Below are 14,551 nucleotides of genomic sequence, written 5' to 3'. Positions count from 1 at the left end.
AAAAATAAAATCAAGTACATAAGAAATAACATTGCAAGTAGTTTATTCGGTAAATTTTAATACAAATTAACTAATTGTATTTATTTTAATCTAAACAAAAATTTATGCTTTAATATTATATGGATAAAAAATTAAAAAATTACAAAAAATGAAAATATAACGATCATCGTCAATATGCAATACACGTCATAAAGAAGACTAATATATATATGTGTGTGTGTGTTTGGATGCAGAGAATATTAATATATATATTGAAAAAATTATAAACATATCTCCATATTATCCCAAAATTAATTATTCTGTTCTTATATTTTTTAAAATACACTACTATGTCTTTATATTTTGATTCCGTCCAATTATTTTGTTCTTCTGTCAATATTTTCGATTTTTTCCATTAAAAAGCTTGTGAAATGATACAAATACCCTTACCTCCCTATTAAATTTGCATTTTCTACCAAAGAAATCTAGTTTCATCAGCAAATTCTCTTTATAAATTTTAAATATCAAGTATCCAAAAACTAACCCGTTTGGCAAGTGAAGTGGCCACCGTGTTTGAAGTAGCAATTGAAAGAAACATAAATAGAAGATTCATATTATCACAAAAGTACCTAAATTTGTTCATTCAAAATTCTCATTAAAATCCACAAAAGAATTGATTACACTTTATTTAAAAATAGGAAAAAAAATTCCAATTGATTAATTACATCAAGCAATCGTTGAAAATCTGAACAAAATCTCATCAGCAGCTATCAATTTCGCCGTGGTTATCTTCAAAATCTCAAGATCGTTTCGAGATGAAGGGAAAAGAGAGAGAAAGGGAGATAAAAAAAGCTAAAAGGAGAAAGAAAACATTTCAAACATTTCAATCTTTTCTTTTATATTTAATAGCAAAATTCAAAATATTAATAAAATGACAGAATAGTTGGACGGACATAAAATCAAAATATAAAGACAAAATATGTATTTTAAAAAATATGGAGATGAAGTAGTTAATTTTGATACGACAGAGGACACATTTCTAATTTTTTTTCACGTATATTTTGCTTAGAGAAAAATGTTCAACCTGTTCGTTAAAAGGGACATTTCAGTCAATTCCCGGCCAAAAACCAATTCGTAAAGAAGGCGAGTTTGTCTATCGACAAACGCACCAAACTCTGGGTGAACTCGCCATCATCGTCATCGTATTAAAACTCTACAATTTTTTTTTTTTTTTTTTTGTTTCTTTCAACAGCTAAAGGAAAAAAAAAATATAGGGTTTGTATTTGGGAGATTCAAATTGGAAACAGAAAATGTCTCAAAATGGGAAATTGATGCCCAATCTAGACCAACAGAGCACAAAATTGCTTAATTTAACAGTTCTTCAACGAATCGACCCTTTTGTAGAGGAAATTCTTATAACTGCTGCCCATGTCACCTTCTACGAGTTCAACATTGAGCTCAGCCAATGGGTCTGAAAATCTCTCTCTACCTCATACACATTTTACTATTTGTATCTGTTTCTTACCCTCATTAATGTTTTTTTTTTTTTTTTTTGCAGAGTCGTAAGGACGTGGAAGGATCTCTATTTGTTGTCAAGAGGTGAAAGTCTTTTGCATTTATGAATAGGAAAGATTAAAATTTTCTTTTTTAATCTTTGAGGAGTTGAAATTAGTGATCAATTTATTTTCTTATTCAATTCAGGCATACACAGCCTCGTTTTCAGTTTATCGTGATGAATAGGCGCAATACAGGTTTGGGAATTATGTATTTGCTTCATTTCTCTAATTTTCCACTTTTTGTGCTAAATTTTATCTGTAATGAAACAATTGCATGGCTTGAGAGGTCAGTTCAGCATATGTGATTATTACAAATGCCACTGAAGTGAGTTATAAATCCTTTTCCTCGACCACTGATTGACCATTGTGTTGTATTGCAAGACGAATATTCTTAACTTTATCACTTGATTTATAAGAATCCTTTTAATCAACTATATTTATAACTTGAAATGAAAGAAATGCTTAGACCAAGCTTCAAACTCTAATGAAAGACCTTGTTATTTACTTATTTCAAGTTATATTGCTCATAGTTTAGTTGGATTATCCATATGTTTTTCAAGTATTGAGAACTGAGTGTGCCTTGCTGAAATCCTCATGTGCAACTTTATTGTTACAAACATAAAAATTTCAAAATAGAACTCTACTGGCGTGTTACTTCTTAATTGTTTAAAAATCTAATCTTGGGAAGGTAATATCAACTTAGCTGATCACTCAAAGGACTTCAATGCATCAAAACCAATAACGCTATGTGGATAGGCACCATTATGTTTTAGAAGTTTCTAATTGTGATTATTTTTAATATGATTAACAACGAGTGGCGACCTATGTATTTTATGATCTCAATTTAGTTGATGGACAGTATCTGTTCTTGTTGAATTGATCAGTTAGTACCAGTTCTAGTTGCTCTTTAAGTTTGAGTCTTAAACTTGCAGGATACTTTCTGTATTCTATATTGATCATTTGGTGGAGAATAAAATTTGTTGTCCTTAGAACTTAAATTGGATTTCATTTTTCATGTTAAATGGTCTTGATGCTTTTTTTATAAAATGCATATGTTTTTGAATTTGTGTATATCAATAAACTTCATTATGTCGGTGCAACCAGATAATTTGGTTGAAAATCTTTTGGGGGATTTTGAGTACGAGGTCCAAGTTCCATATCTCTTATATCGAAATGCTTCCCAGGAAGTGAATGGCATTTGGTTCTACAATGCACGTGAATGTGAAGAGGTTGCAAATCTTTTTAGCAGGTAAATCATCATCTTGAATGGAGGCTGTTCAGATTTTCTGTAATTCTTTTTTATTGTTATGTTTCATTAAAATTTAATCTCTGGCATGGGTTTGAACCTTTGCCTCATCATCATTCGTAATAGGTTGCCTTTGACCACTTCTGAGTGATCTTACCTCTTAAAAAACCTTCTATTGCTTTTTTTTGTCTTTGTTGTGTGACTATGCTTTACAATGTCACTGTAGTTATTTAGGATCTACATAATGCTTAGTTAAGTCCTCATATCAGGAAAAAGGAGCTATTTTCTTGCAGTGGTAAAATTCTCAAGCAGCCAAATGCAAACTCAATCTTCGAGTCCTGAGAGTGCGGTATCTTCATACAGGCTAAACTTAGGCTTTTTCCAAGTCATCTGTTGTTGAACCCTGTTAGATGACGACTTAGGGCAATGTCATTTGATATAAATGAAGAATGGTGGAGTAATTTACCAAAAAGGTGCAGTATACATCTTATTCATTCTGTTAGTTGAAACTGATAAACCCTCTAATGAGTTTGCATGCAAATTTTCTAATATGCCTGTCTCCTTGATGATCAGGGTGGTCTTGTTAGTATTCACTCAGGTATTCTATAAATAAGACTGTCTGGAGTTGGAATAGATAAATGCCTGTAGGGAGTTGAAAATGGATAAATGTCTAACAGTGGGAAATTACTTTCTGTTGTCTTATGATAGGGGAACAATGAGCTGAACAATTAATTCACATTGTTGACCTATTTCCATTGCTCTTAGTTCTAACATATAACATAATATGACTGGACAAAGAGAAATTGCTCTAACATATAACATAATATGACTAAACAAAGAGAAATTGCTCGAACATATAACATAATATACTTTCATAATCAGTTTTGTTATTAATATTCTTGTCAATATGACTGAATTCCTGTATTCTTTAAACTTAGATAAATATGAGTAGTACAGACTCTCTGACATTTAGTTATTTGGTGATCCTCTGTCCGTTGGGTGTGATTTTTGTTTTTAGTATAGCAAGTTGGATGTATGTTGCCATAGAAGATAAACAGACGTGTTAATCTGAATTTTTCTCAGTGTGAATAAGATAAATTGTGGTCTTGACATGGACAGGATACTCAATGCCTACTCCAAGGTTCCTCAAAAGTCAAAGGTAGCATCAACTAAGAGGTAATACTACATTCCTTTCAATTTAAAGAGATGCTCTTTTAAACAATTGTTGAAGTAAATAAATAACATGTTTTTCTGTATTTTAGTTATCATTGAAATTTTCTTTGTACTATATCACTAGTTTTCCAATTGAGTGGTTGTGTTTTTCCTTAAATCTTGCATTATGTGACAGTTGTTTAGTTTTTCTAGAGCAGTTTGTCTTTTTAACACAAAACATGTGTATATTTTATTAGTGGCATAAAATATGATGTTCTTGGAACTTGCAAAATTTGGCTTTGGTGTGAAGGTCAAAAGATTTTGATGTACCTAAACCAGCTTATGATGTAGAGGGACCATATGCAAGAGTTCTTGTTGGTCATATCATGAAATTCCCCCTTTCTACCAACCTATATATCGATTATGTTTGTGGGCTGTGGAAATTTTATGTTTTAAAGTTATCAATATGTCTAATTGCAGTGAATTTGAGGAACTGGAAGCTGTACCAACTATGGCAGTTATGGATGGTCCGCTAGAGCCATCAGCATCAACTACCTCCAATGTCAACGATGTGCCTGATGATCCTGTCTTTGTAAACTTCTTTAGCGTAAGCATCCTACTTTATATTTTGTGGATCTAAAACCTGTGCTATTGCATTTTGCTTCAGTTTCTCATGATGAGAACACGTTTTGTTAAGATAGTTAATTTAGACAAGGTATGATTCCATTTTTTTGTGTGGAAAAAGTTGTCAAATCTAACAGAAGAAATTTAATGCTCCTGCACTACTTGAATTTCTCTCTTTTAAGTTTTCAAAAGCCAACATAAAGGTAAAAGCATTTGGTAATGGTTCATCCAAAATATTTCTACTGACCAGACATGTTGGCACTAGTGAAATACTCATAATTGTTATAACTAAATTGCAACCTTTATGATTCTTATTTTGAATTTTGAATCTCATCTTTGATGAGGTTGATTTGCTATGAATTTTGCACTTAACACTGCATGTTGTTAAAGCAGCATGGTATCTCTCTTTTTTATCACTTATTTTGTGCTGGTTGACTAGTTACCTAGTTCATGAATGTTCCACTTGTACATAGAGAATATCACATTGACACTGATAAAAATACATGACCAAGACTGATAGTAAATTATCATCATCATCATCTTCTTGAATTTCTAGTATTATCTGCTTTTGAAGTCACCTACTGTGGTTCATCTTATGTGGCCAAGACTCAACTCTTAGCCTTTTCTGATTGCAGACAGCTATGAGCATTGGGAATGCCTCAAATGCCACAGTAGCTGGACAAACTTACCAATCTTCAACTCCAGTCCTACTACCTTCCCATCCAACCAGTGTTGCCACTCCTACAGTGCCAACCCTGCAAATACCATCTCCGCCTCTGTCAGCTTCTGCACCTTTAATGCCAATCCTTGATGCCCCTGATTCCAACAGTAACAGCAACCGGACCACTAATCTTGTAAAGCCATCTTCATTTTTTGTTCCTCCACTGTCATCTTCTGCTCGAATGATGCCACCTGTCTCTTCATCCATTCCTACTGCTCCTCCACTTAATCCTCCTGTGAGCCTACAGCGCCCATATGGTGCTCCGTTGCTTCAACCTTTTCCACCACCAAATCCTCCACCATCTCTTACTCCTTCCTCTGTTACTGCTGCAAACTATGGACCAGTTATAAGCAAGGAAAAAGTTCGCGATGCACTGCTGGTGCTTGTTCAGGTTAGTTTCTCTAGTTAATGGAAATGATAAAATGTTTGAAGCCAAAGTTAAAATGTGGTCATGCATATAGCAGCTAAGGTTCATGATGAAAAATTAAAAAATTGCCAGTTTTTAGTTTAACTGAAAAATCATGTGGGAAAAAATGGAGCTCACAAAAGGTCAGTCAGCTGTGCCAGTGGGATGTGAGCAAATATTAGCAGTTGTCATGCATCATTAAGTTGAATAATGATATAACATGTTTCGCACTTCGTGATGAAACTAATTTTTCAGTTTTGCTGCCTTTGATCTGCACTCAGCTCATAAGTGCAATACCTTCTCTATTCCTGAATCATCGTCATGTTGTTTTCTATTATACTTTTCCTACTTATCTGATGATTTTTTTTTTTTGCTCTGCTAGGACAATCAGTTCATTGACATGGTGTATCGAGCATTGCTGAATGCACATCATTCTTGACGAATTGAAATGGATGTGTTTATAATTTTTACTCGCGGAGTTTCGTTCATTGTGTAGTTCTTTTTCCCAACAAGTGTGAAAGAACAATATGTACAGCATTTTGCCTAGCTTGATGACAATTCTTGTCTTAATATTATATAATTGATCATTACTTTTTCTGATGGTTAATATATTGCCATTTTTGCACGACATATTGTGCATTTCCAGACACTGTTAGATAATGTTAATTAATGAAGTTTACAGAATTCAAGTTTACAGACCTACACATTGTCATCAAAAACATGGTTTAATATATTGAAATTTTGTAAATAATAAACTCATTAATGATCGATTTCTGTTAAAATCTTTTTTTTTTTTTTTTTTTTTTGAAGGATTTCTGTTAAATCTTTTGAGAATCAAATAAATAAGGGATGATTTATATTAACTTGTATTCATATGATGTAACACAGGAAAATCATACTTAATTCATCTTATTAGCAATGAATTAAACAAGAAAATCAATGTTTAAATCCAAAATTCCGATTTTAAATTTTTTCTGAGATAATTCAATAAAAAGTATTGATTTTATAAAGAATTGTACTTCAAAAAAAAATGCATATACTAATTTGGTGTGAATTAAAGAAATTACAAAAATGTGAAGAAAAGGAAAAAAGAATTTATATTCCAAGAACAAATTAAAGCAAGAAATTTATAATCCAAGAATTACATCAAGTTCCCAATTAGTGACAAAGAAAAGATATCTAGAATACTTCAACTACATATACTTTTTGTGAGTTATCCAAAAAGAACTCTCTTCCCCTTCCTTCTGTAAACTTGCTAAAATGCACTGCATATATTTCTTGATAGAAAATTTCTACAGAAACTAGAATTATAACATCAAAAGATGCTCAATGACCTTGTAATCAAAGATTCTGCTGTTCGATCAATAAAAGAAAAAGAAAAGATTCTACTTTTGAAATCTTGATTAATAGTTCTGCTTCTGCAAATGAAGGCTTCTTGATATTTTGAGCAGCGGCAGAGTGTTTTTGCTTTTCAACAACTGCTTCTTTAACATTGTTCTGTTCTTGAGGCCCTAGTCCCGCCAGTGTTTCTTGTTGTTGTTCTTGACACATAAGTGCTTCAAATAAGATCTTCTCTATATCCATTAAAGCCTGGTTATTGTCCAAAGCTTGAGCATCACTGTCATCCTCTTTCACAAGAGCTTCTTCAATCGCAGTAAGTGCTTCTTTTTGCCTCACTGCAAGAAAACTGGCAGAACCATCATTTTGTGCGGGAACTTCGTCAACTTCTTGGTTTCTAATTCCACGAATCGGTACATTAATCCATTTCACATTTTCTTGATCCTCCATTGTTCTTGTTTAATTTCTTGGTGAATTTTATTTTCTTGGGTTTCTTGAAATTTTTCTTTGCGTTGCTTGAAGAGTATGTGGGTTTGAGCGGGAGAGAGATTGGGTTTGGTTTTTTGATTTCTGGTTGGTTATAACCATATAAAGGTGGTAACTGCAATTAATTAATGACGGTAAATATATAAAATAAAAAATGGAACAAATATTAGTTACAGAATGACGTGGCACAAGATGTTTGTAATTATATGCAAGGAAAAAAAGGGAAAAAAATCATTTTTTTTAGAGAAAATATAGACATAATACGTTAAATTATTGAAATTAATATCATTGTTATAATTAATTTTGAGTTAGTAACTAGATTTAAATGAACTTGTTTAATAATAATAAAACACATTGTTGAGTATAAAAGTAATCAAGATTGGAGTTTAAAAATTGAAAATTTGAACAAATATCATCAATTTCAACTCTTTTGCCTTTGTAGTAAAAATATTGAAACTCTCCTATTTCAAATTCTAAATATTATTCTGGTAAATCAAACGTATTTTACAAATTATTCATATTAATTTATTTCATAAAAAATATTTAAATATTTTTTTAATTAATAATAGCTAATAAAACACTAAATAAAACATATTCAAAAAATATGTGTAAAAACATATATCAAATTAATGTAATTGAATTAATCAAACATATTCAAAAAATATTTTTGCTTTAAAATAATTCTTTATGGATATATGAAAGAAGCAATTTTAATCTTACAATATGATAAAGTCTACAATATAATATTTTATTAAATTAATCGGATTTTATGTTCAATCCACCAAAAGAGGAGAGAGAAAAAGTATAAGAAATTAATGGTGTGTAGCTGTTTAATCTACCAGAAGAGGAGAAAGAAAAACTATAAAAAAAATCTAATAGAAGAAAGAAAAACTAAAATTAATAATATAACACAATTCAAAAATTTGAAACTAAGGCTCGTTGCTTTCTAATTTCAGCTGTGAATTTCCAATATCCTATTTTCAGTATAGAAGAATCCAACAAAGCATTATAGAAGACGTACATGGCTTCAAACAATGATTTCAAGAGCCAAATTTGAACAAAGTCCAATTTAAGACTAAATAGCAAAGCATAATGAAAAAAATGTTGAGGAATGTTATGCTGGCCAAAAGCGAAACTATCATATCATTCATGTATGACTCTCAATCTCCCCTCCCTCCATATGCGATAGGCTCAGAGTTCGCAAGCATAAGGAAGCATTATTCAACATTTGTGTTGAGCGGGGAGTGGGGCATTCCTTGATAAGCCAGCAACTCGAGCAGTTTTGCTGCCGTTTGGATGAATCGCAACTGAAGAAAAAGGTGTACATATATGTCGACCAAAATTGAATTCGATGCACCAATCTTCTACACGTTGCAACACATTTCATAGAAAAGGACTTGGGTAAGCAAGAGTTAAGAGTCTAATACCAGCTACTTCCTCGGTATTCCCCCACTCTTTGGCCGAACATTATCCACAAAAACAGGACGACCATTTACTACCTGTCATTAACCAATGTTATTCTTGGTATTCAAGATTCAAGAAGTGGAATTACAAGTAAGGCAGCTTACCTTCCCATTCATCTCCATCAAGGCCTTTTGAGCTTCATCCTCCATAGTAAAGGTCACATATCCAAAACCTTTTGATTTGTTGCTAATTCTATCCCTTATAATTTTAGCTGGAAAAGTAAACTCCTCAAATAAGACAATAGTCAAGAAAGCAATAAGGTTTCAAGGTTAAAGAGACAAGACAAGGGCATACCTTCAACAACTTCTCCAAATTTTGAAAATGTTTCAGCTAGTGACTTTTCTGTGCTGGTGAAAGATAAACCTGAAGAAATCAGTTAAGCAACAAATTAGAAAGCAATTTGCATGGCCGCAGGATACAGCCATTTAAATTTATAAACAAGTCTTTCTAGTCTTAATCAGTAATTTAAATGCAAATGCTATGGAAAAATATTAGCCAGAATAAATTAAAATATTGATGCATTCGAATTAATTCTGAATTTTTATACACAGGTGTCTTTCTCTAGGGTCAATCTAAAAATATTAGAGTGGCTGAACAAACTCAAGCAGTCAGTTCTGAATCAATCTAATGAAGCATGATGGCTCTAAGTGAACCATTATGAACATAGCTCTGTGGTTTAATGGTGAATATCAGTACTACTAAAGAGTGATTCAGAACAACGGAAATCATTATTAATTTTCACCTCTCTGCAAGTCAAACTATTTTGGGAACACGATAAGGATTTGGATAGGGTAAGCTGCTTTGAAATTGATTGCCTTCTTCCACCATGAAGGTGGTTCTGATGACACACAGGAATGAATGTGACATATACCCATGTATTATGCAGAATTCAGAAACGTGTTTGTACAAAATATATGAAGAATCCGTAAGATAAGAAGTCAGAACAGATAAATCAACACTCCCTCTCTTCCCCTTACCATACAGATCTGCCTTATTTTACAAAAATAATATCCAAAATTCATCATCTGAAGCTAGTCTCCGAGTGGAATCAAAGAGTTGTGGAATCTCATTAAGATAAAACCATTTTTAAGTTAACATCACAGCATCATCCTTGTATGACAGTGAGCATAAGCTATTACTAGTACATCTACTTACATAAATGCCTTGGCAAATATTTATGGCATCAATCCATAAAGATGAAATAAAAAAGAAAAACCCTCCATTACATGTATTTCCTTCTTCCTACTCTTCTGCTATTCCACAAAAATTTTATAGAATACAACACTGCCGAAATCAAATTCTATCATTTGTAACTGAATTAACTGTTTCAAATTTAATTATACCAAACAATTAAAAGTTTAACTTCTAATCACCAAAACTTAGGTCCTAGTGTTACCCAAATGTTGAAAGATAAGCTACCCAGTCCCATTCCACAAACAATCTACAGGCACAAAATTCAGCCAACACAGATGAAACGAAATCACTAATCGTAAAATCCATTCCATTGTTTGTTTGTTAAATTCATCAATAAATATACAACCATGTATGTGCAGAGAGGGAGAGAAGGTACCTTTGATGAAGAGCTTGGAAGCGATTCCCCTGGAGAAGAACAATTGGGATGCGGAATTATTAGGGTTTGAGTGACAGATTATTATTTCCTGAAAGCTTTTTGAAAGTCCTCTTAAAGCCGCCATTTTGCATTAGAGAGAGAAACAGAGAGCGAGAGAGGAGGTAATCTACTTGTGGAAGCCAAAGAAAATGTCTTGAGATAATTTTCAGTAGTCAGATAATAAATGGCTGCACGAGAAGAATAATTTAGAGAGAAGATGGGTATCGATGGCCAATGACGAGGAAAATAAATTAAATTCTTGTGTTTATTATAATATAATTTAAAATAGGCCGAATATATTATTCGGCCATGTACTTGTAAAAATATATTCGGCCATGTACTTGTAAAAAAAAAAAACTTTTAACCGCCTCAACTTCTTAAATTATCTTTAATATTTTTCTTTAAAATAGAAAGAAACACCTACTCTTAGTTATAAAATTAGACCCAAAAGAGAAATCAAATCATAATCGATTGGTGAAAAAAAATATTAATAAATATATAAATGAATTAACAATATTTTTTTATTTAAGTAAATTTTACTGTAAAAAAGTCGATTATTGAAAACTATCTGTTATCTAATATGAAGCTAAGAAGTAATTACAAACGATCACGGATTGAATTAGATTTTGCTATATCTATATTTGATTTGGCAATAAAAAGTTTTATCTACTAGGTACCGAAGGATTCAAGTCAGGTTATATATGGTTAATATGCATAAAATTACTAAAAATAGTCTAAAAAAATTAATCACATCAGACTCAGGTACTCCATTTATAAATGGATTTTGGATTTTATCTGATAGATTCAAGTCGATACCTCTTGAACGCTTCCGAATATATGTCGGATGTACACCCCAAACAATGTGTGCTACTATTTTTTTTTTTTAAGTTATTAATTTTGACACTTCAAAAACACCTAAATAATATTTCTCCTCTTCTTTTTATTTTATAATAATATTAGGATTATATATATTTTAAATATTTATCATTTATTATCATAATAATAAATTAGTTTAATTGACTTAAAATTTTGTCCCATTCTCAATATCAGTCAAATGAAAGATTAAAAACTGTTAAAACATGTCAACCTGGTTGATTATTTATATGGAAAGTGAGCCTTCTACCACAAACGTTCTCAACAATTTGACTAGTAAACCGATATGCTATCCCCATTCAGTCAAGCCTTCCAATAAATATAAATGTTATTAAAAAGAAGGCTTAATCAATATCACGTACTTAGCTTTCTATATCAATTTTAGCTTCTGTTTGTCAATTTCATGCTAATATGGCTGTTATCACTCATAAGTGCGCCCTACAACATCCAATATCAGCTTCAAGTCATATATTCGCATATATTAAAAAAAAATATGAACTTTAAGGTTTTTATCAAATCTAGTCGGTTCTTTTAATTTTATTAATGAATATCGCATGCTAATTAATCTCTATCAAATGATTCTGTTATATTTATTCAATTAAATAATTTATTAATTAACTATATATATTAAGTGTATAATGGGATTAATCAATTAAAATTCAATTTTACCGAAGAGTCTTTTAAAAATATTATTTTTAAATATAATAATTGATAACATTTTTAAATAGTTTAAAAATAACATTTTTAAAAAAGACTCTGTAGTAAAATTGAATTCTAATTGATTAATCCCATTAAACATTTAACATACATAGTTAATTAATAAACTATTTAATTGAATAAATATCAATATAATCAAATCATTTGATAGAGATTAATTAATACGTGGTATTGATTGATAAAGTTAAAAAAAACTAGCCAGATTTGATAAAAAACTTGAAGTTCAGGCTTTTTTTTAATATACGTGGATATATATGACTTGACACTAACATTGGATGTTGTAGGCCCACTTGTGAGAGATAACTACCATATTAGCATGAAATTGACAGAAGATAACTAGAATTAATACAGAAAACTAAGTACACGGTATTAATCGATAAAATTAAAAGAAATAAATAAACATCAAAGGCACACTATTAGAGAAGCTAAATACACGCTAAAATAAAATTTAGTTTAATTGAGAAAATAAAAACAAACATACATGAGGAGCTACCATAAATTTGACATCTTAAATATAAGTCTGTAATGTATATGGACAAAAAAGCTCTCTTAAAATCCTTTTAAACAATTTCAATGAAAACCAACAAAATAAAAATCTCAATCCTATAAACACGAGTACTTATTTGAGTTAAAATAATATCGTTGGTGATTAATTAAAAAAAAAAATTGCACTCTACCATATTACATAAATGGCATGTAGCTTAGGTTTAAAGAAAAAAAAATTGTATAAGACTTTAAGTTTAAAGATTAATAGTCTGTTTAGAATAAATGAATTCCTCAAAATTTAGTAGAATTCATTTGAAAAATTAAAGTTGTGTTGGGAATGAAAAAAAAATATCGATTTGAATTCCACGAATTGAATTCTATGGAATTGAACGTGTTCAACTCAAATTCTATTAAAATTGATAAAATTTTCTAAATGAATTTCACAAAATTAAACCATTAAAATTTTTATTAACAAAATTACCCTCCACTATAAAATTAATTGTTGTTGCTCTCTTTTTCCCTTTTTTTTTTTTTTTTTTTTTTTGAAAAAAATTCCTACTAACCTTATTTTTCTTTTTAAAATTTCGTAACAACTAACTTTGTAACATCCCTCCTCGGTCCACCCGTAAACCCGAATAACCGAGACGAGACGCTACAAACTGGTTGACTGTATGTCCTGTCATGCTGACATCATCCTGTATATGAACATACTAGCATGCTGATGCTGTTATATTAATACTGTCTATAATCTTTACAAGACATGATACTAGTTACAAAATGGATTGGGCCCAACTGTGTGCCCTGTACATGCCATAAAAAGAATAACAAAATGAGTTTCTACCCTGAAGACCGAGTCTTCTACAGATGAACGGCAGCAGTTGTAAACGGACCCTCTACGGACCAGTCTCAAAACCTGCGAGTTAAACAGGTAACTCGCTGAGCAAATAAAGCTCAGTGGATATCTCAACAAGGAAAGAAACAATAAAGCACATACTTGTATATAAAGAATCATGTAGGCACACAAGGCACATATAAGCACACATATCATGATATCTTTCATTTATCTGTATGATTTATGTAATGTTATGTCCAGATATCTGTATGGCTCCATAAGGTTATAGCGAAACCGAGGTGATAAGAAAAACTGTATAAACTGGATGAATACTGTATACTTGGCTGCTATGGCCCATATAATCATATCCACTCAACGGCCTGTAGCCGGAGTAACAAACTGTATGAGGCACAGATCTGCTATCCTATGTCGCGACATGGCCTTATCGACATGGTTTCTACCTAACCTCAATGGAGCATAATGTTGGTATGTCAAATGTATAACACAACATCATAGTAATAGTTCATCACTTCATAAATTATAATGTTCATATGATTTCACATCATTTGCATGCTTAGATGTTGTTTTGATACATGTTCTAATGTTGTCTTTTTGTTTTGAAATGATTGGATGCATACAAGTTGAGCAAAGAACTCAATTACATAGAAAAAGAAAGTCCAAAAATGCAGGAAAAACCAAGTCGCGAGCGCGCCTGTGGAAGTCGCGAGCGCGAGATGCAGAAAATAAGAGACAGTGTGTTATCAGGCACAAGTCGCGATCGCGTACTTGAGAGTCGCGAGCGCGTAGTGTGCCAAATGAGAGACAGTAAGTTTTCAGGCACAAGTCGCGATCGCGTACTTGAGAGTCGCGAGCGCGTAGTATGCCAAATGAGAGACAGTGAGTTTTCATGCCAACTACGCGAGCGCGCAACGCAAGTCGCGAGCGCTTCCAGGCCAAGGGCCAACTTCGCGAGCGCGTCTTGCAAGGTCGCGAGCGCGAGAAGAGCAAAATGAGAGTCAGTGAGTTTTAAGTGGAAGTCGCGCGCGCGCAGTGCAAAGTCGC

The 14,551-nt window shown here is 31.9% G+C and overlaps 2 protein-coding genes across 3 annotated transcripts; one reads left to right on the top strand and one right to left on the bottom strand.

The window, feature by feature from the left end:
- Positions 1-1,098: 1,098 nt before the first annotated feature.
- On the top strand, positions 1,099-6,312 carry LOC149498962 (mRNA-decapping enzyme-like protein). The gene is made up of 8 exons (XM_089726895.1): positions 1,099-1,448; positions 1,538-1,578; positions 1,681-1,730; positions 2,640-2,784; positions 3,901-3,957; positions 4,414-4,540; positions 5,193-5,669; positions 6,067-6,312. Exons 1-8 carry the CDS (start codon positions 1,290-1,292, stop codon positions 6,121-6,123), a joined length of 1,113 nt encoding a protein of 370 aa, XP_089583021.1. The 5' UTR covers positions 1,099-1,289; the 3' UTR covers positions 6,124-6,312.
- Positions 6,313-8,430: 2,118 nt separating this feature from the next.
- LOC149498961 (small RNA-binding protein 11, chloroplastic-like) lies at positions 8,431-10,837 on the bottom strand. 2 transcript variants are annotated; one of them, XM_089717278.1, is made up of 5 exons: positions 10,543-10,837; positions 9,267-9,335; positions 9,077-9,183; positions 8,936-9,007; positions 8,431-8,815 (listed from the first exon to the last, which is right to left on the bottom strand). In XM_089717278.1, the coding sequence occupies exons 1-4, from the start codon at positions 10,664-10,666 to the stop codon at positions 8,939-8,941; spliced, it is 369 nt and encodes a 122-aa protein (XP_089573404.1). In that variant the 5' UTR covers positions 10,667-10,837; the 3' UTR covers positions 8,431-8,815; positions 8,936-8,938. The 2 variants fall into 2 exon arrangements, with proteins under 2 accessions (XP_089573404.1, XP_089573403.1); XM_089717277.1 differs by having other exon boundaries at positions 8,431-9,007; positions 10,543-10,834.
- Between the last annotated feature and the right edge of the window lie 3,714 nt (positions 10,838-14,551).

This window comes from Jatropha curcas, chromosome 1, assembly GCF_041381405.1.
Source record: "Jatropha curcas cultivar XTBG-Jc1 chromosome 1, XTBG_Jcur_1.0, whole genome shotgun sequence".
Classification (NCBI taxonomy): Eukaryota; Viridiplantae; Streptophyta; class Magnoliopsida; order Malpighiales; family Euphorbiaceae; genus Jatropha; species Jatropha curcas.
Note: the sequence above shows the minus strand (reverse complement) of the source record. Positions and strands in the feature narration are given on the sequence as shown.

Coding starts and splice junctions, on each gene's coding strand:
- LOC149498962 (XM_089726895.1), top strand. CDS start 1,290: ATGTCTCAAAATGGGAAATTGATGCCCAATCTAGACCAACAGAGCACA. Junction 2,785..3,900: donor GTTGCAAATCTTTTTAGCAG/GTAAATCATCAT, acceptor TGACATGGACAG/GATACTCAATGCCTACTCCA. Junction 4,541..5,192: donor TCTTTGTAAACTTCTTTAGC/GTAAGCATCCTA, acceptor TTCTGATTGCAG/ACAGCTATGAGCATTGGGAA.
- LOC149498961 (XM_089717278.1), bottom strand. CDS start 10,666: ATGGCGGCTTTAAGAGGACTTTCAAAAAGCTTTCAGGAAATAATAATC. Junction 9,336..10,542: donor TTCCAAGCTCTTCATCAAAG/GTACCTTCTCTC, acceptor TGATTTCTTCAG/GTTTATCTTTCACCAGCACA. Junction 9,184..9,266: donor ATTTGGAGAAGTTGTTGAAG/GTATGCCCTTGT, acceptor TTACTTTTCCAG/CTAAAATTATAAGGGATAGA.